Source organism: Suncus etruscus, chromosome 16, assembly GCF_024139225.1.
Source record: "Suncus etruscus isolate mSunEtr1 chromosome 16, mSunEtr1.pri.cur, whole genome shotgun sequence".
Lineage (NCBI taxonomy): Eukaryota > Metazoa > Chordata > Mammalia > Eulipotyphla > Soricidae > Suncus > Suncus etruscus.
This window is the reverse complement of record NC_064863.1, coordinates 76,004,796-76,031,153: the sequence shown is the minus strand read 5'-3', so window position 1 is coordinate 76,031,153 and position 26,358 is coordinate 76,004,796. Positions and strand designations below refer to the sequence as shown.

The following is a 26,358-nucleotide window of genomic DNA, read 5'->3' as shown; positions in this document are numbered from 1 at the left end:
AGGTGGTATCATTTCCCCCATGTTAAGAGGACAAGGCAGTGCTGGGAATTGAGCCTCAGGCTACTAGTTTCCACATGAAAAGTATGTGCTCTAGCCTTGTAAGCCACCACCCCTGCTCCAAGGAATATTTCTTCATGGAAAGGCAAAAGGAAAAACATTTTCAGCAATTTTACTATAAGAGTAAAATCAGTCAGGAGAACAAAAGTATTAAAGAAAATCTGGTGCAATACAATACTTGAACTAATAGGAAACTTAGGTCTTTTTTTTTTTGTGTGTTTTTTTTTTATGTTTTTTTTTTTAATGGTTTTTGGGCCACACCCAGTGGCGCTCAGGGGTTACTCCTGGCTGTCTGCTCAGAAATAGCTCCTGGCAGGCACGGGGGACCATATGGGACACCGGGATTCGAACCAACCACCTTAGGTTCTGAGTTGGCTGCTTGCAAGTCAAACACCGCTGTGCTATCTCTCCGGGCCCCGAAACTTAGGTCTTATTAACAATGTGGGTCTTAGTTTTCTCAAGTACCAAGTGAAGAAGTTCATACAGACTAGCCTTTTTCAAGAGGTGTTTTCGAAAGCAGTAGTATCAGGAGAATGTTGTCCTTGGAAAATTAAATTCCATTTGGGAAATATTTCACCTGTATGCCTTAAAGGTTGGCTAGTGTAGTCTAGTATATTAAAGGCTCTGAGAAGTTCTGCAATGTAAATATATTTAATTCCACTTAAGGAACTTTTCCTTTAGTAGTTTTCATAGATTAACTTGAAAATAATCAAAGACAGAAACAAACCAAACAAATCAGTTCATATGGGGGAAGTTCTAGATAAATCAGGGAAATAGGTGGTCAAGAAGTCTCAATGACCAACATTCCTTTCACTAGTGACACAAAGCTTCTATCAGCTATGTTTTACAAACTATTTCTTAAGAACAAGCTCTCAGTTGTCAAGTCAACTGACAAAGTATGTTGAATTTAGATATATTTCTAATAGTCATATTACATCCACTTAAAAGGACAAAACTTAAAACTCAGGGGTGAGAAATTAGGAGGAAATTAACAAGAACACTATGTGACAGTAGGAAATTTGTATGTAGTTTATAAAATGGAGAAAGAGAGATCATGTTCAGAAGCCATATCCTAAAAGAACAAAAAATTAAGGCAGGAGAGGCAGCTCAGTGATCTAAGTGCATGCTTTTATCTATTTGTCACATGACCCATCAAGCACTCCTGGAAATGACTCCAAGGCACAGAGACAGAAGCAAACCTGAGCATTGCCAGATATGTCCCAAAACACAAACAAAGCAAAACAAAAAAACTAAAAGGGGCCCAAAGATATAAAACAGAGGTTTTGGTACTTGCTGTATATGTGTCTGACTACTGTCAAGATCTTCCACCCTGCAGAGGGTCCTCCAAATACCCTCAAGAGTGACTCCTGAGCACAGAGCCTGGAGAAGTATGAGCACAGCTAGATGTGGCCCCCAAACCAGAAAAGACCCCCCACCCCCAAAAAAAAGGAAACCTCTCCGCAAACAACAACCCTACAAAATAATTAAAGCATAAAAGGAAAGAGTATAGGTGTAGAGTGTATAATGTATTCAAACTAGGGCAAATATGATAGAATATGGCTTAAGAAATATAGAGATGGGACTATTAAAGTGTCTGTTACTACTGGGATTCTATGTATTCAGGAAAGGAAGAAAAATTTGAAAGGAATACAAATATTTATTCCCTGCACATAAGAAGTCAGTGTTCAGCTTGAAATATGAGGGGATCTAGGAAAAAATAAATAGCCAAGAAAAAAAAGTACAAAGTGATAGAAAACACATTTAAGAAATACTAAAATCCACAGATTTTATTGAAAGGACCTTAAGAGATTAGAAATTAGGCCCCAGTAGACACTTTAAACCCTGACATGCTCTGATTCTATGATATTTTTTAGAATAAATCTCTAAAAAATTGAATTCATTAAACTCAGAAACTGAGCTATTCCACAGGACTTCTAAAGTTTGAACACTGTTTTACACAAAAACCTTACAAATAAATTCAACATTCTGCTTATAGACTTTATTGAGAAAATGTCATCATATGTAGTTTATGAAATAAAATACCGACATGCTACTGAACTGAAAATTCTGACCGTGTATCACCTAGATCTGTAGCTTACCCCAGAGAGATTTCCCAGAACAAGTTTTACCAACTGTTTCACATAGGAAAACGAAGGTGCACAGTTGCTATTCCTAACGTGAGCACTGCAAGCATCCAGGACTGTTCGAACAGAAACTCGAGCATAAATTACATCCTCACACATTCCAAGAAGTATACTGTTGAGATGATCTCCAAGCTTGATAGGCTGAATATAAGAGGGGAAAAGATAGGTATGAGTAAAATTTACCTAACATCATATAATTACAGGAAACTAGAAAGTACAGGAACTATGCCAAGCATACTTCAAATACTAGGAGACCATAAATTCCTTATCCAGTAACATATTTTAACATTTTATTATTCAGAAAATTATTAAATTTTTTTTGGTTATAATTTTAAGGGAGGGGCACACCTGGCAATGCTCAAGGCTTACTCTGGTTCTATATTCAGGGATCACTTCTGACAGTGCTCAGGGAACCATAATGAATATAGGTTATCAATGATGAAATTTGGGTTGGCTGCATCTAAGGAATGTACATTACCTACAATACTACTTCTCCAATCCCCTATTAGAAGATGTTTAAAGAATAGATCTCAAGTTGAAAATTACTATAAGGAAAAACTACTTTCTAATCTGATAAAAAAAAAAGTAGATATGTTTGGTTAGTCAGATATTTTAATAAAAAGCACTTTGGTGGACTGGACAATTTATAATATTAAAATATAATATTCAATATGTGTTAAATATAATTTGATACTTTTGTGATAACTTAGAAATTTCCAATGCTTTAATGCCTATGTTTCTTTTAATAAGAACTAATATAAAGGCAATTATATCCAAGTGGCCAATAAGAATATCAATGAAGTAAATTAAACCATAAAAAGAAGTTATTGAACACTCAACAGATGGTTAAAAGTAAAATTAATGAAAATATGAAGCATTGCTTATAGGAATTTAAATTGGCACTTTAGCTTAAACGTAAGTTTTCACAAGAGCACTCCATTTTTTATCTTGGATACTTGACACACATAATCTCAACTTAGATGTAATGTCCTTTAAGAAACTATCCTAATTCTCCAAGTAGACCTTCCAACTCTTGTCTTTTCATAGAGCCCCTCATTTCCCCCAATTCTCTCACGACTGTGTTGTAACTGGTTATACAGTTGACTCTATTTACAAGTGGAACTTCACAGGCACGGAACACTATATTTTTTAGTATGCTTACTACTGTAGAATTGATACTATATATTTCCAAAATAATCATGACTTCTGATAACAAAGTAAAAGTAAAAATGTACACATTCTGTCCAATTTAGATAATGAAGATCTGACTTAATCAGAGTACAAGATACTAAATGTAACTGAGATCATATATGAAGGTAAATTAAACTATGTAGTATATTATCTAGAGTAATAATTTAGTTTTCTCATTTATCTTTAAGGAATATTAAAATATTTGGCCTTAAAATAAAATCTAATCCCACATATATTTTAGCTTAGAAGAAATATATTTATTTTATAAGTATTATCTACTACCTTGTTTATAATTAATCTTTAGAAACAAAAAATTACTTTAGAAAATAATGACTGAAAGTAACCCAGAGACAGCAGAATCTATGACCTCAGAAGTATTACTTTCATGAAATACTGTATTTGCAGGACAAGGGTAGGAAAACATAGTACTTTTCGTACCATAAGACACACTTTTTCCCCCCCAAAAGATGCATATAATTTATGGAGCAAATGCCGCCTGAAGCTGAAGCCTGAGTGTCAATGCAATAATTAAGCAACAAAGATTTTGATGCAAAATTTGTAGGCATAATACTAATACTAATACTAATAATAATAATGACAAATGTCTTAGAATATATTCTGAGATCATTCTAAGATCTTTTCCACGGTATTTTATTATTTGAGTATGACATTAATGTGAACTACCAGCATTAAGGTGAACTGTTAGAACTGAGTCTAATATTCTATGTTAGACTTAGACTATGTTTGCACTTAAAAAAACATGAAACTGTACAAACTTACTTGGCTCTGAGGTACTTCATGGTCAGCGCCCCAATATAATGTCATTCCAAGAGAATAAATATGGATCTAGGAATAGAATTTTTAAAGTACTTAAGGATCAAATACATTTCGAAAAAAAAGCAAATAGCATATATTATTTGTATATTTATTTCTTTAAACTTTTTTAATTGATTGATTGGTTCTTGGGCCACATCCAGTGGTGCTCAGGGATTATTCCTGGCTCTGCACTCAGAAATCAGCCCTGGCAGGCTAGGGGAACATGGGATGCCGGGAATCGAACTGGGTCCCTCCCCGGCCGGTCACATGCAAAGCCAACGCCCCACCACTGTGCTATCTCTCCAGCCCATACTTGTATATTTTTGTACCACAGAAAATACTAAATGTACAATGAGAAAATCATGCTTTTATATTTTTGCATAAAATTATGAGAGCTTAAAAAAGAAAAGAAATCATTAGAATAGGCTTTTCCCACTATTTCAGTACTTATCTTCTATGAGTAATCACTTTATTGGTTATTTTTGTTTCTTATGTAAATTCAGGTAAATCTTAACAGATATTTAATATACAAATATGACAGATCTCTAATTCTCAATTCCCTTTTTAACAATTCAGAAATCTTAACTATCCATCTAAAAAGAGAAAACATACTACATTATACTGATTCAGATCTTGTCATTCACCTTTTTTTTTTTGGTTTTGGGCCACACCCGGCGGTGCTCAGGGGTTACTCCTGGCTATCTGCTCAGAAATAGCTCCCGGCAGGCACGGGGGACCATATAGGACGCCGGGATTCGAACCAACTACCTTAGGTCCTGGATTGGCTGCTTGCAAGGCAAACGCCGCTTTTCACTGCGCACAGATATTAATTTTGCTTTTACTGCAGCACAGAAATTAATTTTGCACCTATGGCATTGTTCATTTAACCAACTGTTCAATTAACCAATCAGTTCTCAAAGGGCAAGTAGAATTTTTCCTAATACTGCTATTATAAATAATGTTCCAGGACTAAAGAGCTATTACAGGGGGTGAAGTGATTGCCTTACAATCAGCCAACCCTGGTTCAATTCCTGCCACTATATATGGTCCCCAGAGTGACAGCCAGGAGTGATCCCTAATCACAGAAGCCCTGAGTATAGCTGGGTGTGGCCCTAAATACAAAGAAATTCTTTACTTGCAGCTATTTTTCTTAGTGATTTTCTAAGACGATGAATCAAAGAGAAAATCATTTATAGTTTTGATGAACAGTAATCAGATTCCGTTACATACAAATTAGATTATTTTGCATTTCTAACAAATTGTAAGAGTTCTTGCTCAAGTCTAGACTACAAAAAGTTTTATAAAGATTTTGGTTTTTAATAAATCTGAGAACAGAAGAAAAAACTTCATTGCAGAATTTTGGAGCAAGGGGCTTCCGCAGAACTAGGAGGAGGCAGTTAGTAGCCTTTACTGGTGATATTCAGCCTATCATGGCAGGCTAATGATTCAGGAAATGTGCCAATAATATGACACGTCTTAGGTCTGGTAGTGCTAGAAGCCAGCCTGGAGGTAACCAGAGGTCAATATCACATAAAAGTCTGTTACCTGAGTTTAGGGAGTTTTTGAAATATTTCTATGAGTTATTTCCACATATTACATCTTTTCTACTTTCAAAAAGCAAAGAAGTACCAAAACTCAATGATGCAAAATGGAAATGGTACCTTGCCTTTCTCACAGATGTAACAGAACTACTCAACAATTTCAATGTGCAACTTCAAGGAATGGGGAAGTTAATCTGTGAAATGCAATCACATGTCAAAGCATTTGAAGTAAAATTATCAAACAAGTGAAGGAGGAAAACTTCTACCTCCTTCCCACAACTCAAAATCTGCTAGCAGAAAAACCACTGGTTGCATTCCCAACTACAAACGTTTTTGTAATCATGCTGTTTAAATAAATAAATAAATAAAAATGATAATGAATCTTATCAAAAGTTTTCTCTGAATCTATTAATATGATTTTATTTTTACTTTTTGTAGTATATTGCATTCATTGATTTGCATATGTTGAACTACTCTTTAATGCCTCAAGTAAATCCCATCTGGCCTTGATGTATAATTATTTCAGGCTATTAAATTCTGTTAAGATTTCATTGACAAGGGGCCGGGTGGTGGCGCTAAAGGTAAGGTGCGCCTGCCTTGCCTGCGGTAGCCTTGGACGGACCGCGGTTCGATCCCCCGGTGTCCCATATGGTCCCCCAAGCCAGGAGCAACTTCTGAGCGCATAGCCAGGAGTAACCCCTGAGCGTTACTGGGTGTGGCCCAAAAACCAAAAAAAAAAAAAAAAAAAAAAAAAAAAAAGATTTCATTGACGATCACAACACCAGGTTGATTTCTCATCTTCTTTTTAAGAAATTCTTATGGAATTTCTTTAGCTGTCAATTGTAATATCTGTCAATCCCACTTGTGGAATTTTAGCAATAATTTTAATCTAGCATGTATTCTATATAAATTGCAAACTGCATAAAAATTTTACCATAAAATACTTTGTATTTCATTTGCATCTCTAATGAAGCAACTGATTAATAAAAGCTATAATATAGTTGTAATGTGCCCCTGACTTCCTTGAGGGAGTTTTACGTAGTATCATCTTCACAGCAACTGACACAGTTGTAAAAGTAGATATTCAATATGCAACTACTGCATTCAATTAAATGTGTATGAAGTTCAAGATGGTACAGTACAGATTATTTGTATCATATTTCTCTTTAGTTTACTTTTCAAAGAACTTTATAGGTGAATGCCTTTTCAAAGAGTTTCATATATAAAAGACTTCATAGCAATAGCAAAATGGAATAACTGCACACTTAAAATACATTTATAGTATTTTTTATTTTATTGTTGGGCCACATCCAGCAGTGTGCAAAGCTTACTCGTGGCTCTGCACTCAGGGAACAGTCCTGATACAAAATATCATTCTTTTTAACAAATTTCATTTTGTGAGCCTTTAGGATACTGACAGTATTTTAACATTATTTCCTGTATTTAGTTTTCAATATGCTAAATGAATTACTCTATGTTCATTTTTGTACATGACAATAAAATGCTAACATTCTTAAAAGTAGGTTATGAAAGTATATGCTTGCTGATTTCTATTATGCAAGTATAAAAATTAATTCTAAGTGTCAGCTAGTATTTGATCAAAAAGCATTCTGTGTTTTTCTGAGAGACTGTTATGATGAACTTAAAATTTAAATCGTCTACACGGACTGCTGTCCCAAATGTAAATAGGCCCAACCCAATCAACAGAAGCTTAAAAGAACCTAAACAAAAGAACCTCTCCAAGTAAATGAGTTCCTTCTGCTTGACTTAAACAGATATTGCAGTTCTTGTGGGGTTTCAATCCTGCTGCCTTCAGAACAGAGCTATACATCAATCTTTAAGTTTTTCATGACTTCCAACTCTAACTAGAACTATGCCATTGTTTCTCTTGGATCTCAAATGTGCAGACTTATGAATGCTGGAGCTTATCAGATTCTACCATTATATAAGCTAATTTCATAAAATAAAAATCTCCTTATCTATCTTTACTGATTTATTTACCTAGGTATAAAAAATATGCACACATCCCATTGATCATGTTCTCTAGAGAACCCTGCCCTCTATATATGAGTAAAATATCTATAGAAAAGAATACACAAAATTATACATTTTTTAAAAATATACAAAGTTGTATGCAGCTATAAAAATGATGAAATACTGCAGTGTGCTGCAATTTGGATGTGACAGGAGGGACATCCAATTGATGTGGATGGGAGGGCTTCATCTTAAATGATAAGTAAGAGAGAAGTACAGTATGATCTCATCTATTTGTAGTATACAGAAAACAAAACCAGGGAATAGTATCAAATTAAGTCAAATCTTTGACTTTAAATTGCAAAATTGTGATAACCAAATAGTGAGGGGCAGAAAGGAAAGTGGCTGATCAAAGGATAGATAAGACAGTGGTGGAAGGTCTGAGACACTATGGTAAAATGAGGGTGGATTACTTTGTCCAGAAAAATAGCTGTCTAAAATATAAAAGATGTAAATAAAGAAAATTTTAATTTAATAAAATAAAGGTGATTCTTTCTTTTCAAGAAATACAGCAATTATAAAGACCAAAATTCTTGGTATTTAGACTAAGAATGTGTGGCAATGAATGCTTAAATGAAAATTCCTTTAGTGTACAACAAAATAAATTATCTATCAATATTCTTGAAAAGAAATCACCAAAAAAAGGCTGAAGCGATAGCACAACGGTAAGGCGTTTGCCTTGCACATGGCCACTGCAGGACCAATCCCAGCATCCCATATGGGTCCCAGAGCCTGCCAGGAATGACTTCTGAGCAGAGCCAGGAGTAACCCCTGAGCACTGCCAGATGTGACCCAAAATTAAAAAAAAAAAAAAAAAAAGAAAGAAATCACAAAAAATTAATTCAGATTCTAATTCCATTATACTGATTTCAAAAGAATTGCTGAACAAGTTTGGCATGGTGCTAAGCTAGCAGAAAGTAGAAAGTAGACAATAATCCAAAAAAAGCAAAAAGCCAGAATATCAAAAAGATTATAGTCTATCCAATGTAACCATGTCTAATTAGTTAATGAGGCAAGGTAGTTTATAAAGTAGAAATTCAAATAAATGAAAATTCCTATTTACATAATTAGATAAATTATGTGTACTGTCTATAAAACATGCCCCATTAAAGGAAGACAACTTTTTTTTTTTTTGGGTCACACCCGGCAGTGCTCAGGGGTTACTCCTGGCTCCATGCTCAGAACTTGCTCCTGGCAGGCACGGGGGCCCATATGGGACGCCGGGATTCGAACCGATGACCTTTTGCATGAAAGGCAAACGCCTTTACCTCCATGCTATCTCTCCAGCCCCGGAAGACAACTTTTTAATATGTCACAATAGTACTTTTACTTGTTCAAAATAGTCTGCTAGGAATTGCATTTTTTTTTACTTTTAAGTAATTTAACTTTGTGTGTGTATATACATACATATGTGTATACTGGTTGGGGGGCACACTTGGGGATACTAAACCCTTACTCTTGGCTTTGTGTGTGCTAAGGGATCACTCCTAACAGGACTGAGGGAACCATATAGAGTGACAAGAACTGAGCCTGTGTCACTCACATACATGGCAACCCCCTCTCTTTTGTACTATTGCTCCAGCCCCTGCTTATTTATATATTTATGAAAAAAATATGTGACCACGCAACACCTCCATATTTTTCAATACTGATATCTCAGTAGAAATGCACCAAATTACATGAGAAATTATCCTAGAAGCCACCTGAGCTCAACAAACAAAACCTTAACAAATTCTCACTAGCAACAGCTTAGTAAACCTTCATATAATGACTTAAAGACCCCACTGTAAAAAAATTTTTTTCCCAAATTTGCTTACAGTGAAGTTATTTTTTGGATAATTCCATTAACACTTAATCGTAGAAAGCAAGATCAAGTAAGTTATTCATACCTGCCAAGGTACAGTCTTGGGGAAGTGTGAGAAACTGGGGACAATGATGGAGATAATGTTATACTGGTAGTGGGATTAGTGTTTGAACATTGAATGGCAAAAATAAGTATTATGACCAACTATGTAAATAAAGAAAATTTGAAATATAAATGAAATGGGCCAGAGTAATAACACAGTCATAGAGAGTTTGCCTTGCATGTGGCCAACCCAGCATGGACCCAGGTTTGATCTATGGCATTCCATATAGTTCCCCGAGCCTGTGAAGAGTGATTTCTGTGTGCAGAGCCAGGAGTAACTCCTGAGTGCCGTGGCTCAAAAACCAAAAATAGAAAACATAAAAAAATAATTTAAATGCATTTTACTATTAAAAAAACTATGTAAATTTTCATATTTATGAATGACATGAAATAATTTTCAATCTAAAAAGTTCCATATTTAAATTATCCACAGCCCGCTACATATGATAAACATATACCATATTTTCCGGCGTACAAGACGACTGGGCATATAAGACGACCCCCTAATTTTGCAGTTAAAACATAGGTTTAAGCCTATATTCGCTGTATCAGACAGAACGTTCCTGTGCTGCAACTGTATGTACCACAGTGAGCCAATCACAACAAGCAAAGGTTCAAAGGTTATACTGTCATAGACGTCCTCTCTGACTCTGGCCAATCTGAGCAGGCTTTTGACAGTGTAGATTCGAGTCCAGAACATTGACTAATTTGAATGCATCAAAAGCCTTCTTGGATTGGCTGAGTCAGAGAGGCGGTCCGAGCAGCCTGGCAGTGATTGGTCCCTTTTCATAGGCACCTTTTCTGGCAATTCCCTGGTGGCGTCAGTTAATCTCCCCCACTACATGAACCAAACAACACCCCATCCTTGGACCCTAGCACTGAATCACCAACATCGTTAGCTGGGTTTGGCTAGAAGTGGCCCCAGATCTCCTGAGTGCTGTTTGGGAGCCCCCAAGAAAGAGATTTGGAAACTATGCAGCCTGATTTTTTGTTGTTGTTTCTTTTAGTGGCATATTGAAACATTTTTCGGTATATACTCAGCATATAAGACGACCCCCGATTTTTGGTTGACTTTTTTTTGTTTCAAAAGTCATCTTATATGCAGGAAAATACGGTACATATAAGTATATTAAAATAAATCCTTCTGATGTCAATAGCATCATACTAGAAGTGATTTCATTTTTGTTTTGTTTTGTTTTTTTCGGGCCACACCCATTTGATGCTAAGGGGTTACTCCTGGCTAAGTGCTCAGAAATTGCCCCTGGCTTGGGGGAGACCATATGGGACTCCAGGGGATCGAACCGTGGTCCTTCCTTGGCTAGCGCTTGCAAGGCAGACACCTTACCACCTCGCCGGCCCCTGGAAGTGATTTCTATTAAAGACTTTTATTATATTTGAGGTCTTCCTTGTCAAGAACCCCCTTCTCTCTCCTCTCCCCATTCTCTTCTCCTCCCTCTTCCCTTTTTTTTCTTCCTCTTCCTCCCTCCCTTCTTTTTTTTTTGGACCACATCCAACATTGCTCAGGATTTACTCTTGGCTCTTACACTCCTGTTAGTGCTTGGGGACCATCTGTGGTACCAGGAATTTAACATGGATCAGTTACATGCAAAGCAAACATCTTACTGCTGAACTATCTCTCTGACCCTAGCTATAACCATCCCAGTTGCTAATGCTCTTCTAGCTTTAGCTTATGAGAGCTGACCAAATGTTCTTGCATTCTTTTTATTTTGAGAAGCGGTGTACACAATGGTACTCAGGGCTTACCTATGGTTCTGTTCTGAGGCACCTAGTGGTACCCTGAGGACCATAAGGGGTGTCATGGATTTGAGTCATGGAGCCGCATGCAAGGCAAACACATTACCTCCTATACCACTTCCAGCCCACTTCCCCATATTAGTAACATATTGTCATTCCACATACTAATCATTTTGGTTGAAATACCTAATTCTACCCTTTTCACAGCTCTAAATTCTACTTACCTTGCATGGCTCAAATGTTAACTTTTTTTGCAGCATGGTTCTATATTAAAAATTAAATGTTCCTCTTCAAATACTTGATTTTTATACAGCATTAATTTCACTCTGCCATTTATATAAATGTTCTATACATGTTGATCAAGATCAGTTTTCTATTTACTTTTGTATTTTCCTCACCAGTATAGTACATATTTAATAAATATTCATAAAAAATAAATTGATAATGGCTTACATTTTTACATGTTTTTTTCCCTTAGACTCATACACTTATTATTAGTCTTAGTTTTGGGTCCACACCTGGCAGTACTCAGGGGCTGCTCCCGGTGGTGAGTGCTCAGGGAATTATGTGGTATGATGTACTGAATGCTAAGTCTGCTGAGTTATCTCTCTGAACCCATATCCATAATACTATTTAGAACTATTTGAATTCTTAAAATCCACACATGTTAACTTCTTCAAATATATTATCATTCTTGGTTCAAAATAAAATTTTCAGAGATTTGAAAGCCCAGGGTCTTTACTCTCACTGTAATAAAAACTAAAGTCAAGTCAAGAAATTCAACAGTTACCTTCTCGACATCTGCAAGAGAAGTCAGTGATTGATTCTGAAGAACCTCGGGTGCAGTGAAGGCTCGAAGATCCTGATTGGAAATGTTTTCATCAGTGAAGGACACACTGCCTGATGGTAGCAGCAGCAGAGACCATGGAGAGATGATGAAGCCAAGGGCAGCAGGATCAGCTATGCTTACTGGTTGTAATTGCACAGAACAAAAAGAAAAAAGGGGAGAAACTGCTTAAAATTATATCCAGTGGAGCTGTTGATCACATAAATGAATATCCCAACCTAGCCATATATATATATATACACACATATATACATATTAATATACAGTTACTTCCACAAAATTAAAGAGAATGGTTTCACATATCCATCACTGCTAGCATTATTAACAGCCATGTCTTGATTTCACTTAGTCTTTCAAAATTTACAAGATTCAGAGATTAGAAATAGAGACTTCCCTTGGGGCAGGAGTGATTGCATAGCGGATAGGGCATTTGCTTTGCACACGTTGACCTGGGTTAGATCTCTAGCATCCGATATCAATTCTGTGTGTGGTTATACTTTATTACAGTGGTTATCAGTAAATGACAAAATGCCTTCAGCAATTCCTTTTAACTTTTAGTATAAAAGTGGATTTTAGCCTATGTTAGATTACATCCTGCTTTTTCATTTCTCTCTTTTCTGAGCCACCCCCGGTGGTACTCAGGGGTTACTCCTGGTTCTGCACTCAGGGGTCATTTCTGGAGGTGCTTGAGGGACTATATGAAAAACCAGAGATTGAATCTGGGTCAGCAGAATGCAAGGCAAACACGCTATCCACTGTGCAATCAGCCTTGACATCCTGCTTTTAACCAAAACAAAGCTTCCTTTCCAAGCTTCCTATTTCCCTTCCACTCATCTCTTTGACATGTATATGTCTACCTAGACCAGATTAACTTTTGTTTCTCACTTGACCATCCCCCTTTTGGTTGAATTTGAACTGGTAAATAAAGAAAAGCTTTCAGTTTGACCAGCTGAAGAGAACCACAAGGCAAGAAACCAGACATCTCCATGATTTTCATCCTTATGCCTGCTTGATTAATTTGCTTGGCAATCCTGCTTCAGACCCATTCACCTGGGGTTGGAAATACAGTGTGTGGATTTATTTACAATCCTAAAAATGGAATGTAGGTTTTATGTTAGAAAATATATTCTTTACAATGCTGAAGTATCTGCATTAACAGACTGCAATAAAAAAATCTCCATAATGCAACAAAATCACCTGAATGGACACAGAACATCCAATATCAATTAAACATGAATTCATTGCCTTTTGCCATTGATGACTGTTCTCTTCTTTCTGGAAACAGTGGTCCTCAAACTTTTTAAACAGAGGGCCAGTTCACTGTCCCTCAGACCGTTGGAGGGCTGGACTATAGCAAAAACAAAAACTATGAACAGGGCCCGGAGAGATAGCACAGCGGTGTTTGCCTTGCAAGCAGCCGATCCAGGACCAAAGGTGGTTGGTTCGAATCCCGGTGTCCCATATGGTCCCCCGTGCCTGCCAGGAGCTATTTCTGAGCAGACAGCCAGGAGTAACCCCTGAGCACCGCCGCGTGTGGCCCCAAAACAAAACAAAACAAACAAACAAAAAATCTATGAACAAATTCCTATGCACAGTGCATATATCTGATTTTGAAGTGAAGAAACAATATGTGGCCCATGGGCTGTAGTTTGAGGACCACTGGAGAGGATGCAGTCCATGGAAACGAAATAAAGAAAAAATAGAAAAAGTTTAGATCCCCTTAGAAAGTTAAGAAGAAACAGATTTTTCTTTATCCAGTCGAGTACAAACATAAATTCCAGGTGTGAGAACTATACTCAGTGGCAAAACTGACAAGTTTGTCTTGCCTTTCATAGAAGCGCCATTAGTGTTTCTTGCAAAACTGGTTTCACGGCTATGGGAATTCCCTAAACTGTAGAGCCTATGAAGCTCTGCATTTTTCCTTCAGATCTGAATCTCACTGGATAGCTGAATCTCACTTGGTTAGGTGTTCGTTTCATTGAGGTTTGTCTGTTTGTTTTAATATATCCTACCATTCTCTTCTGGCTCATGGAGTCTGATGAATGTGTAAAGAAAATTATGGGCTTTCTTTGGTGTGTAAGTTCCTTTTTTTGAATTCGCTGCTTTCAGTAGTATGGTCAACAATCTTAAACTCTTTACAAAATCATTAACTCCTTTGGTAATTTTGGTAATGAGGTTACCAAAAACAAAGAGTTTAAAAAAGGACCAAGCAACCGGGCACTCCAAAGTGAAGGCAGACGGTTTCTTCCTAATCTTCGTTGCCAGGTACTATTTCTTTGGAGCATCCCTTCAAACATTGTCTTCTGATACATGAACTCATTCTGTCCTGTTGGCGCTGCCTGCTGTGGGGTTGTTGTCATTGTGACTTCCTAGCAGTGCCTGATTTATCCCCCTTCCTCATAAGGGATCACTGATCACTTTTAGCATTTTTTTAAAATATAAATTGGGAAATTAAAATAAAATGTCTTATGCTCTTTGGACTCCTCCCTTCTTCCCTCCCTTCCCTTTTGTCTTCAATTGGGTCCCTTTCCTCTAGTCCCAGAATGTGAAATATGATGACCTAGTCCCTGTAAGCTCTGTCCAGCATAGGTGGGGATGGTCAATAGCACCCTGGAGGAAGAGAGAATTAATTGATCTGTCCACCCTTAGACTGTTCTAAGGAAGCTGTAGTGTTTAGTATTTAGAGGACCATGCCACTGTTTTGCTTCTTTCTTCCTTCCTTCCTTCCTTCCTTCCTTCTTCCTTCCTTCCTTCTCTTCCTTCCTTCCTTCCTTCCTTTCCTTCCTTCCGCTCCCTCCCTCCCTCCCTCCCTCCCTCCCTCCCTCCTCCCTCTCTCTCTCTCTCTTCTTTCTTTCTCCGGCATCCAATTTGATCTCTCGAGCCTGCCAGGAGCAATTTCTGAGCACAGAGCCAGGAGTAACTTCTGAGCACTGCCAGGTATGCAACCCCCCCCCCCAAAAGCTAAACAAACAAAAAAAAACCAAAGCTAAAAAAAATTAAAAATAAACAAACGAAAAACCACTAAGTAAAGCAAATGAAAAACTTAAAAAAATTATGCCATCAATAACCACCCCACTATTTTAATCGATTCTTTTATATATATATATTATTATAGAATTATTGTTTCCCTTCTATGCTACGTTTTATAGAAAATCTTCCTTAAGAACCACATTAACCAGAAACATGTTAAACTAATAGGGTATCTATTGAAGGTAATTCAATTAAGATCACATATAAAGAACAATTAAGAATAATTCTTATTATATTAACAATTAATAATAGTTAACAAGTAACAGTAATTATTACAAATTTTATTTTAGAACACCAGTATAAGCAGCCACTATACAAATGCCCAGAGAGAAGAGCCCTACACTGTTCTCATTCTCCCCTCTCAACTCTGCCTCCTAAACTTAATTCCATCACCCACTCTTCCCAACCAGCAGCATATCTACATATGCCAATGCCTGAAATGAGATCGGTGCACAATAACAACAATTTGCTTTTCCTCTCCCTGCTTCCTGCCATTCCTAGGTTCCATATCATTAAAATGCAAATTTCTCCTTATTGCTTATTGGTAAACATGAAACTATCTCCACATATCTGTTTTTGCTTTCCTATTAGACAAAGAATTCTTTTCTTCCTCCTTTAGAAGTCAGCCTGTGCCCTTCTGTATTTCTGCAGTGACTTTCTCTCTGTAGGCCTGGAGGAACAGGTTAAATGTGTCTTTTAAAATGAATTCTCTCTGCCACTGTTTCCTTTCCACTCCTCGGAATCGTTGAGAGAAAGCAGGTCAGAAGCAGGAGGAATCAGGTTATCTGAGGAATTTGTTTCAATGCAGTCACAAAATAAATTCCTTAACTAGACCCTAGGGTATAGTAGATGAAACTTTTGACATTGCAGGTTGCCAGGATCCTGCCAAATATGAAGTTCGATTTACTGTCCATAATCTCTCTAGTATTGAGGATAATTCTTAGAAGCTATAATTTCCCACCTTCCCCCAAAACTCCCAAACCTGTGCTTAAGAAGAAAACAGAGGCCCCATTTAGTACCACTGCAGTGAATCAGCCTTCCCAGCAGTCCTATCATCATGTCGTTTTTACTTACCATAATAATTTCTTGTTTTGTACTCAGGTGGCCAAGTCTCTGTCACATTTCTCTTTTCTAATGCCCTGAGTCTCTGTGCTGCTCTTTCTATTTTCTGCTTGAGTTTCTCTGCTTTGATCCTGTGGCCTAAGTCTCCAGACCTACTGCTTTGATGTGTGGCTCATGTCTGTCCTTTTGAGAGTAATTCACTATCTTTGAATATCATCAGAGGGGATCAGGTGTCCACTACTTCTGAATGCATCTCCTGGAAGTTATCTCCACTCTGAAGTTATCTCCAGCCTGAATTACCCCTTCTTTGCCACCAGTAGTCATAAACCCATTTTGTCCCCCTCTCTATTGGAGGAATCTGCTGACATGTTCGTTTTTATGTAGTTGTGGACCTATCTTGCACTCACTATCTGACTGTCCCAAATGCCTTTGGATGTCTACTGCCAATGACTCTCTAGGGAGCTATCATGAGCCTCACCAGGTTTCAGTTCTAGCCAATTTTCACACAGATAAAATAGTTGTGGTTAATAATTCTGAATAAGTAATTTTATAAAGGTGCAAAAATGATGGAGAAGCCAAAAAGTGAGCAAAATAGAATTTCAACAATAATATTTCTAAGCTTAGAAGAAAATTTGAAATAGATATTATTAAACTTTAATGAAGCAATTACAGGTATTGATTAAAATAGTTTTAAAAATAAGGATATCTCCTTTCTTTCAATGTTTCTTTCCTCTTCCTCCTCTCCTCCTTTCTTCTAGCACCATGATTACATACATGATTGTAGTTGGGTTTGAGTCATAAAAAGAACACATCCCTTCAGCAAAGCAACCTTCTCACCACCATCTCCCTCCTTCTCCACACCCTCCCTGTCTGTATTCAAGATAGGCATTCTATTTCTCTTATTCATTAACACTGTCATGATAGTTAGTGTAGACATCTCTCTAACTAAACTCACCACTCTAGGTAGTGCTTCCAGCCCTGATCTCTGTTGTCTCTGGGCATTATTACAATAATGACTTTTTATTTTTCTTAAAACCCGTAGATGAGTGAAACTATACTGTGTCTGTCTATCTCTTTCTCTGACTTATTTCACTCACCATAAGAGATTCCATGTCCATCCATGTATAGGAAAATTTCATGACTTCATCTCTCCTGATGGCTGCAAAATATTCCATTGTGTATACATATATCTGGGACACATTCTCTGAATACTCAAGTCTGTTCCACTGATCTGAGGGTCCTGTCTGTCTTTATTTCAGTACCATGCTGCTACAATAACTATAGCTTTTAAAACAATTTAAAAGTTGGGGAAAGTGATGCCTTACATAGTTATTTTCTCAAGGGTTGTTCAAGCTATTATTTATGTTGATATGGTGTATTATGTAGATTGATTTGCGTATGTTAAACAATCCTTGCGTTCCTAAAATGAAACCTTCTTGGTCATGTCGTATGACCTTCTTGATGAAGCTATCTGGATTCTATTTGCAAGAATTTTGTTGAGGATCTTCACCTGTGGTTCATCAGGGATATTGGTCTAGTTAGTTCTCTTCTTTCTTTTCTTTTTTTTTTTCTTTTCTTTCTTCCTTTCTTTCTTCTGTTTTATTCTTATTCTTTCTTCTTGTTCTTCTTTCTTTCGTTTCTTTCTTCTTCTTTCTAATTCTTTCTTTCTTCTTTCTTTCTTTCTTTCTTTCTCTTCTTTCTTTCTTTTTCTTTCTTTTTCTTTCTTTTCTCTTCTTCTTTCTTTCTTTCTTTCTTTCTTTTCTTTCTTTTCTTCTTCTTTCTTTCTTCTTTCTTTCGTTGGTCTACTGTCTCTTTTCTTTTCTTTTCCTTTTCTTTTCTTTTCTTTTTTTCTTTCCCATCCTCCTTCCTTCCTTCCCTTCCTTCCTTCCTTCCTTCCTTCCTTCCTTCCTTCCTTCCTTCCCAGCATCTCTTTCTGGTTTTGGTATCAAATGATATTAGCTTCATAAAAACTATTTGAGAGTATTCCTGATTTTTCAATTTTATGAAAGAGCCTAAAAGGATCAGGCAGTAGTTCCTCTTGAAAGGTTTGAAAGAATTTGTTAGTGAATCCATGCGGACCTGGGATTGTGTTTTTGGGAAGACTTTTGATTACCATTTTAATTTCCTCAGTAGTGATGATTCTGTTTAGATATGCTAGATAACTGGTTTAAACATGGAAGATTATAAGACTCCAAGAATTAATCCATTTCTTCCAGGTTCTCATGTTTTGTGGCACAAAGTTTCTCAAACTCATCTGTGATTATCTTCTGAATCTCTACAGTATCTGTAGTGATCCCTTCCTTTTCATTTCTAATCCAGTTTATTAAGTTTCTCTCTCCCCATTTCTTTGTGAGTTTTGCTAGTGGTTTATCAATCTTGTTTATTTTTTCAAAGAACCAACTTTTGCTTATGTTGATCTTTCAGATTGTTTTATTAATTTCCACTCCATTGATTTCTGCTCTAAGTTTTGTTATTTCCTTCTGCCTACCTATTTTTGTTTCCTTTTGTTGGTCGGTCATTTTATAATTTTATAAGCTGTTTCATTAGCTTTTTATATAAGCCCCTTTTTCCTTTCTTATGTGTGCTTGCAAATCAATCAATTTTCCTCTTAGTACTGCTTTTGCTGTGTCCCATAAATTCTGGTAATTTGTATCTTCATTTTCATTTATTTCCAGGAATATTTTTTCTCTTTGATGTCATCCCTGATCCACTGTTTAGTAGTAAGCTGTTTGATTTCCAGGTGTTGAAGTTTTTCTTTTGTGTCCTTTTGTAGTTCACTTCTAATTTCAGTGCACTGTGATCTAAGAAGGTTGTCTTTACAATTTCTATCCTCTTGATTTTATGGAGATATGTTTTATAGGACAGTGCATATTCTATCCTTGGAGAATGACTCACATGCATTGGAGAAGAATGTGTATCAGGGTTTCTGGGGACAGAGTGCCCTACATCTATCTATCTATCTATCTATCTATCTATCTATCTATCTATCATCTATCTATATTTTTGTATATATATATATCTGCTAGTCCACTTTTTTTCCATTTCTCTTTTCAGAGCTAGTATATTTTTGTTGGGTTTCAGACTGGTTGAACTATCAAGGGCAGTGTTGAGGTCTCCCACTAGTATTGTGTTGCCATTAATGTCTTCTTTCAGATTTGTCAACAATTTTATTAAATATTTTGCTGTTCCCTTATTGGGTGCATATATGTTTAAGAATGTAATTTCAGGGCCGAGAAGGTGGCGCTAGAGGTAAGGTGTCTGCCTTGCAAGCGCTAGCATAGGACGGACCGCGGTTCGATCCCCCAGTGTCCCATATGGTCCCCCCAAGCCAGGGGCGATTTCTGAGTGCATAGCCAGGAGTAACCCCTGAGCGTCAAACGGGTGTGGCCCCCCCCAAAAAAAGAATGTAATTTATTCTTATTGTGCATAGCCCTTAGTACAAAATATCCATCTTTGTCCCTTATAGATTTTCTACGTCTCAAGTTTATGTCATCAGATACCAATATAGCCACTCCAGATTTTTTAAGGGTGTTGTTTGCTTGGATGATTGTCCTCCAACCTTTGATTCTGAGTCTATGTTTATTCTGACTATTCAGGTTTGTTTCTTGTAGGCAGCACAATGTTGGATTCAGATTTTTGATCCATTTTGCCACTCTGTGTCTCTTAACTGGTACATTTAGTCTATTGACATTGAGAAAGACAATTGTCATGAGATTTAGTGTCATCATTGTATAGAAGCCTGGTGTGTTTGTTGGTCTTTCTTGTCTTAAAGTAGACCTTTCAGATTTTCTTTTAAAGTTAGTTTTGAATCTGTAAAGTTTCTGAGCTGTTTTTTATCTGTGAAGCTATGTATACTTCCTTCAAACCAGAAAGTGAGTCTGGCTGGGTTGGATGCAGTATTCTAGGCAAGGCATTTATTTCATTGAGTTTTGCCACTAGATCAGACCACTGTCTTCTGGCCTTGAGGGTTTCTTGTGAAAGGTCCACTGTAAATCTTAAGGCATCAAAAGGATACTCCTTTGAATGCAATTTCCCTTTTTGATCTTGCTGCTTCCAGTATTCTATCCCAACTGTTGGATTCATCATTGTGATTAGGATTTGTTTTAGAGTGCTTTTTTTTTGAGTCTCTTCTAAGTGGTACTCTTTGGGCATGCAGAATTTGGCTGCATGCAGTATTTAGCTCTGGGAATTTCTCTGCAACGATATCCTTGACTATTGATTCTTCCTGGGGATTTTCTTCTTGTGTCTCCAGGAGTACAATGATTTTTATGTTGTTTCTGTTGAGTTTATCAAAGACTTCTCTTTTCATCTGTTTGCATTCTTTGAGTACTTTTTCTATTGTCTCATTATTTGCTTTCAGGCTCTTTTCCAATCGCTTCTATTGCACGGAGTTGCTATGCATCTCATCTTACAGCTCACTGATTCTGTCATCAGCTGCTGTTACTCTGTTGGAGAGGCTTTCCATTGAGGTTTTAATATTGTCTACTGAGTTTTTCAGATCTGTTGTTTCAGTTTGGAGTTTTCTGATTTCTATCTTTATATCCTCTTGATTCCTATTTGTGTTTTTTTCAACTTGATCTAAGCTTTCTTTGAGTTCTATGAACATCCTCCATATTTCTTCTCTAAACTCTTTATCTGAGAGGTTAACTAAATGATTGGCTCTTCTCGGGTCATCAGAGCTGCCATCTTCACTCTCTGCACAAAGTTAGCCTGCATTGTTTCACCACTGTCTCACTTGTGTGTTTTTTTTTCTATGCATATGGTAGAGTTCTTTAACTAGTATATAAGTGCTGCTGTGAAGCAGAGTGGCTGTGCTCCTCTGGCACCACCCTACTTCACCCTATGTGGAGGAGTCCGGATGACCTTTATATGCCCACAGCAGGTGTCTGGCACCACTCCTGTGGGTGGGGAACAGCCTACTTTATGGGATTAAGTTCACTGTGGTCTTCCTCTGCAACCTCAAGCAAGAAATCAGGAAACCCTTTAAAATCCCTTCCTCACACCTATATTCACTGCAGCACTATTTACAATAGCCAGACTCAGGAAAAAAAAACCAAGATGCCCTTCAACAGATGAATGGTTAAAGAAATTGTGGTACATATACACAATGGAATATTATGCAGCCATCAGAAAAAATGAAGTCATGAAATTTTTTTATACATAGATGTACATGGAATCTATTATGCTGAGTAAAATATGCCAGAGAGAGAGAGAGAGAGAGAGAGAAACAGAGAGAGAGAAACAGAGAGAGAGAAACAGAGAGAGAGAATAGTATCACTCATCTGGGTTTTAAGAAAAATTAAAGATATTACTGCAATAAGACCCACAGACAATAGAGTTAAGGGCTGGAAGGGCCTGAAGAACTGGCTCTCCATTTGAAGCTCACCACAAAGAGTGGTGAATGCCGTTAGGGAAATAACTACACTAACAACTAGCATGACAATGTTAAAGAATGGGAGAAGTAGAATGCCTGTCATGATACAGGCAGGGGTGGGGGTGGGAGCATTGGTGGTGGGAATTCACCAGTTGCACTGGTGAAGGGGGGGTATTCTGTTTATAACTGAAACCAAACTACGAACATGCTTATGAATATGGTGCTTAAAGATTTATAAAAAAAGAAAAAGAAAACCCTTTAATTTTTAAAGGCTTTTCTATATAGTTTCCCAGCATTGGATTTGTTACCCCTCCCCCAATTCCATATGCTTATCTCACCTGGATAGTTAGACCCACCACTGCTGGGAGGGGGTCTGTGGTTGGTAAAATAAATGGGTTGACTGGGGGAGGGGTGAGGAGTCAAAAGTGCTATGATAAGGAGAGCAGCAGGAAAGAGGCTGCTTAGCTTAGAAGCCATGTGGAGAAATGCATATGGTGGTTAGGGTCATGAAATAAAGCTGGTTTTCTCCTGAAACTTCAATTGATGCCTGTGGATTATTTCTCCACAGTCACTCTGCAACCTACCAGATCCGCCGGGCAAAGAGGCTACAAGAGCCTGGCCAGGCCAAGAAAAGCCTCACCTACCAACTTTAGGACTTTAGATTTTATATTTAAACAACGTCAACCCTAAATTGAAGAAAGAAGTTTGGGGGCCAGAGAGATAGCGCAGTGGTAGGGCGTTTGACTTGCAAGCAGCTGATCTAGGATGGACAGTAGTTGGAATCCCGGCATCCCATATGGTCCCCCATACCTGCCAGGAGCGATTTCTGAGTGCAGAGCAAGGAGTAACCCTGAGTGTCACTGGGTTTGACCAAGAAAAAAAAAAAAAGAAGTTTGGGACTCTCTTTCTTAAGTCTATCTCTGTCAGCCATAGTTGAGGACATATTTATGACCTTTGATATAATTCTATCATTTGAATTTATACATTTTGGGGAATCACTAGTAATACAGAATCCAAGTCTATGTCTTAAACTGCCATATTAGTTGCTGATGTTTGCTCAGACCAAAAAAAGAACGCGTTCAATACAAAAAGTATTTATCTGTTTGTTTATATTGAAATTTAAATTAAACTATTATTTTAAGCATTATACTTATTTATATTTGGTGAGAGGCACATGTAGTCCTACTTGGGGAACTTGGAGCTCCCATATACATACAGTATATGAGGTCTAACCCTAGAGTCATCTCCTGAGCTCACTAGACATGCGTGTGCACACACACATGTGTACACACACACAGACACACACATGCACACTTTTTACTTTGCTTTGCTATAAGGGCAAAGGAACTATGCATTTAAAAAAAAATCTTTCAACAAGTATGGTCTTTTGCTCAGAGTTTCCTCCTATTATTGGAGAAGATAAAATATATCTATAAATAAAAAAGAATTAACTATAAATAAAAGGAGAATAATCTGAAAGAAAAAATAAAAAAAGAAAATATATCTATAAATAAGTACAGGCTAGAAAGTATAAGGTAAACTAGAGAGACAAAGAGAAAATGGACCCAAATAATGGCTCCATGGTCAAGAAAATCCCTGGCAGGAGGGATGTTGAAAGTTCAAACCCTTGCCCTGCCACAAATGCCAGGATTATGTTGAGAGCTTCAAAGCCTGGGATTCCTGGCTACAGAAGAAAAAAAGAAAAGAGGAAAGGAGAATACAAAGGAAAGTTTAGAAAACAGCAAATTGCTTCAACTATAATGAAAAGAGAAATCATTTCTTTTTTTTTATAATATACTCCTTTTTGAAGAGTAAGATTTGACGATGAGATTCCATAGAGAAGAACCAGCCAAAGCAAAGTCCTGTGGTCAGGAAAGTATTAAATTATAAAAGAAACAGTAAGAATCTTGGCAAAGGGATGACAAAAAGTCCTGAGAAATAGTTACCAAGGTGGGTCAGATTTTTGCTTGTCAAAAACCATACAAATAAATGACACAAATATTTTCATTGTTTTCAAATGTGAGTTTTAAATGTCTTGTAATAAAGCTAAAGCAGCTGTGACAACATGCTCCATTGCTGTCAAATTCCCAAAGCACACACATGACGTCGATGTGAAGGATTCTTTAGAAAACAGTCAAACCACAAAATGTATTTTTTCAATGACTGTAAAGTGTTATGCCAACCTACAAATGAAGAAATTTAGAGCAGCATCAGTTTAATTCACCTTCCTTGTCTAACTAAAGTAGTTTAAAGTAAAGTACTTAAACTCAATTAAAGAATGCTAACAAAAGAGTCCTTTAAAATGGAATTCCAGAAGCTTGTAATTTGATGCCCTATATTTTAGTGGTGTGATGATGGTCTTTAAGACTGCTGTTATTTTGAAAGAGTAAATCTGATGAGTACTGATTCCAGTAGTCAAATGCTCTATTTATAGACTTTTACCAACATTCCACAAAAAAAAAAAAGTTGCTTAAACAGAATTTCAAGCAGCTAGCTAAAGTTAGAAATTTGATATGCAAAGAATCTTTAAACTGAAACCTGTAAAATGCCTTCACCCTCCAAAGGAAACTCAGAATATCTTAGATTGCCCTTTAATTTTACTCTTAATGAAAGACAAGTCTTTCAATATGACATAAATATTAGGGGGAAAAAGAGTAATAACTATGATAAAGTACCATTAATCAGAAGCAACAAGAAGTCTTCTGATGCTTTAGAACAATGGAATAAAAAATTTTCATTGCATTTTCAAAAACATGTATCATCTTAATATAAGGCATACATGTAACAAAACATTATATTTTAACAAAGCATTATATAACAAAACATAACATACAAATAATTTTCAAAGTGAATAATAAAATTGCTCGATGATCCAGATTTATTATAAAATTAAGTCCAGGGCCAGGGAGATAGTACAGCTGGTAAGATGCTGCCTGTCTTGCCTGGTCCAACCCCAGTTCAATACCTGGCACCTATGAGCACTACTAGGAGCGATCTTACACTGGTGATGATGGGTGGTGTACATTCAATGACTGAAACCCAACTACAAATATTTTTATAACCACAGTGGTTAAATAAATTTTTAAATATAATAATGTAACTTATTTAAGCTTTATTTCCTATTTGGATCTTATTTTGATAATTATGTCTTCTCTTACATGAAGCTTTAAAAACTTTGTAATGCTGTTGGACATACATACCCAAATGAGGAATTAGGTGCCTGAGAGACAGCACAGCGGTAGTGCATTTGCCTTGCATGCAGTCGACCCAGGAGGGACCTGATTCGATTTCCAGCACCCATATAATCCCCCACCCTGCCAGCGGCGATTTCTGAGTGCAGAGCCAGGAGCAACTCCTGAGCACCAATGGATGTGACCCAACAACAATCAATTAATCAATAAATAATACAGTATAAAAATGAGAAATTAATGGTAATACAGTATAAAAATGAGGAGCTAGATTCTGAGTTTGCTGAGAACTCTCCATACTGTTTTCCACAGGGATTGAACCAGAAACAATCCCAGCAGCAGTGGATGAGAGTGTCTTTTTAACCACTTCCCCACCAACACAAATTGTTCCCAGTATTTTTTCCTATGTACCATCCTACTGGTGTAAAATGATATCTCATGGTCATTGTAATTTCCTTAATGATAAATCATGATGAGCAGTTTTTCTTATGCTTGTTGGTCATCTGTAGTCTTCCTCAGAGAAGTGTCTGTTAATTGCCTCAAAAACCATTTTTGATGTTTTTTTTTAATTGGGGGCATTAATCTTTATGAATACTTTGAGTAACATAGACATCGATCCTTTATCTGATGTGTTGAGTGTAATTATTTCTTCCATTCCACTGTCTTTTAGTTTTAGCCTGTGTTTCTTCTGGCATATAGAACCTCTTTAGTTTGGTGTAGTCCATTTGTTCAGATTTGATTTTGTGCCTTTGCCATTGGCACCATATCACTGACGACTCCTTTGAGTTCTAGGTCTTGAAGCATTCTGCCTATTTTTTCCTCAATGTAGTTTACAAATTCAGATCTGATCTCAAGGTCTTTGATCCTCTTTGACTTTTGTGTAAGATGTGAGATATGGATCCAACTTTAATTTTTTACATGTGGTTATCCAGTTGTCCCAACACCTCTTCTTGAATGGTTGAAGAGGCTATTTTTATTCCATTTAAGTTCTTGGCTTTGTTTGTCAAAAATTAGGTGGTTGTATACTTGGGAGTGTGTCACTGGATAATTTATTCTGACTCATTCATTAGTCCAAAAGTCTGTCTTTGGAACCTAGTAAAACTTGAGAAAATATCAAAATATTGATAGTTATATATCCTAGTAACAACACTGAGATCTGAATTTAAAAAAGGTCTGGCATCACTTACCATAAAGTAATACAAATCAAAACAACAAAAAGATATCATCTCACACATACGTGAGATTGGCACACATCACAAAACAAACAAACAAAAATCAATGTTGACATGAAGGCACAGAAAAAGTGAACCTCATTCACTGTTGGTCATTCACTATTCACCACTGGCCCAGTCTTTTAGAAGACTCAAAAACCTGGATGTTGAGATTCCATATGACCCAGCAATTCCATTTCTT

At 36.9% G+C, this 26,358-nt stretch overlaps 1 protein-coding gene across 1 annotated transcript in view; it reads right to left on the bottom strand.

Moving 5' to 3' along the window:
- PTPN13 (protein tyrosine phosphatase non-receptor type 13) overlaps window positions 1–26,358 on the bottom strand; it is a 196,595-nt gene that overhangs the window by 136,369 nt on the left and 33,868 nt on the right. Inside the window, exons 2-4 of the mRNA XM_049789778.1 lie at window positions 12,235–12,413; window positions 4,173–4,238; window positions 2,157–2,342 (exon numbers count right to left, since the gene is read on the bottom strand). Coding sequence (XP_049645735.1) covers window positions 2,157–2,342; window positions 4,173–4,238; window positions 12,235–12,413 — 431 coding nt within the window. The remainder of the gene's footprint in view (window positions 1–2,156; window positions 2,343–4,172; window positions 4,239–12,234; window positions 12,414–26,358) is intronic.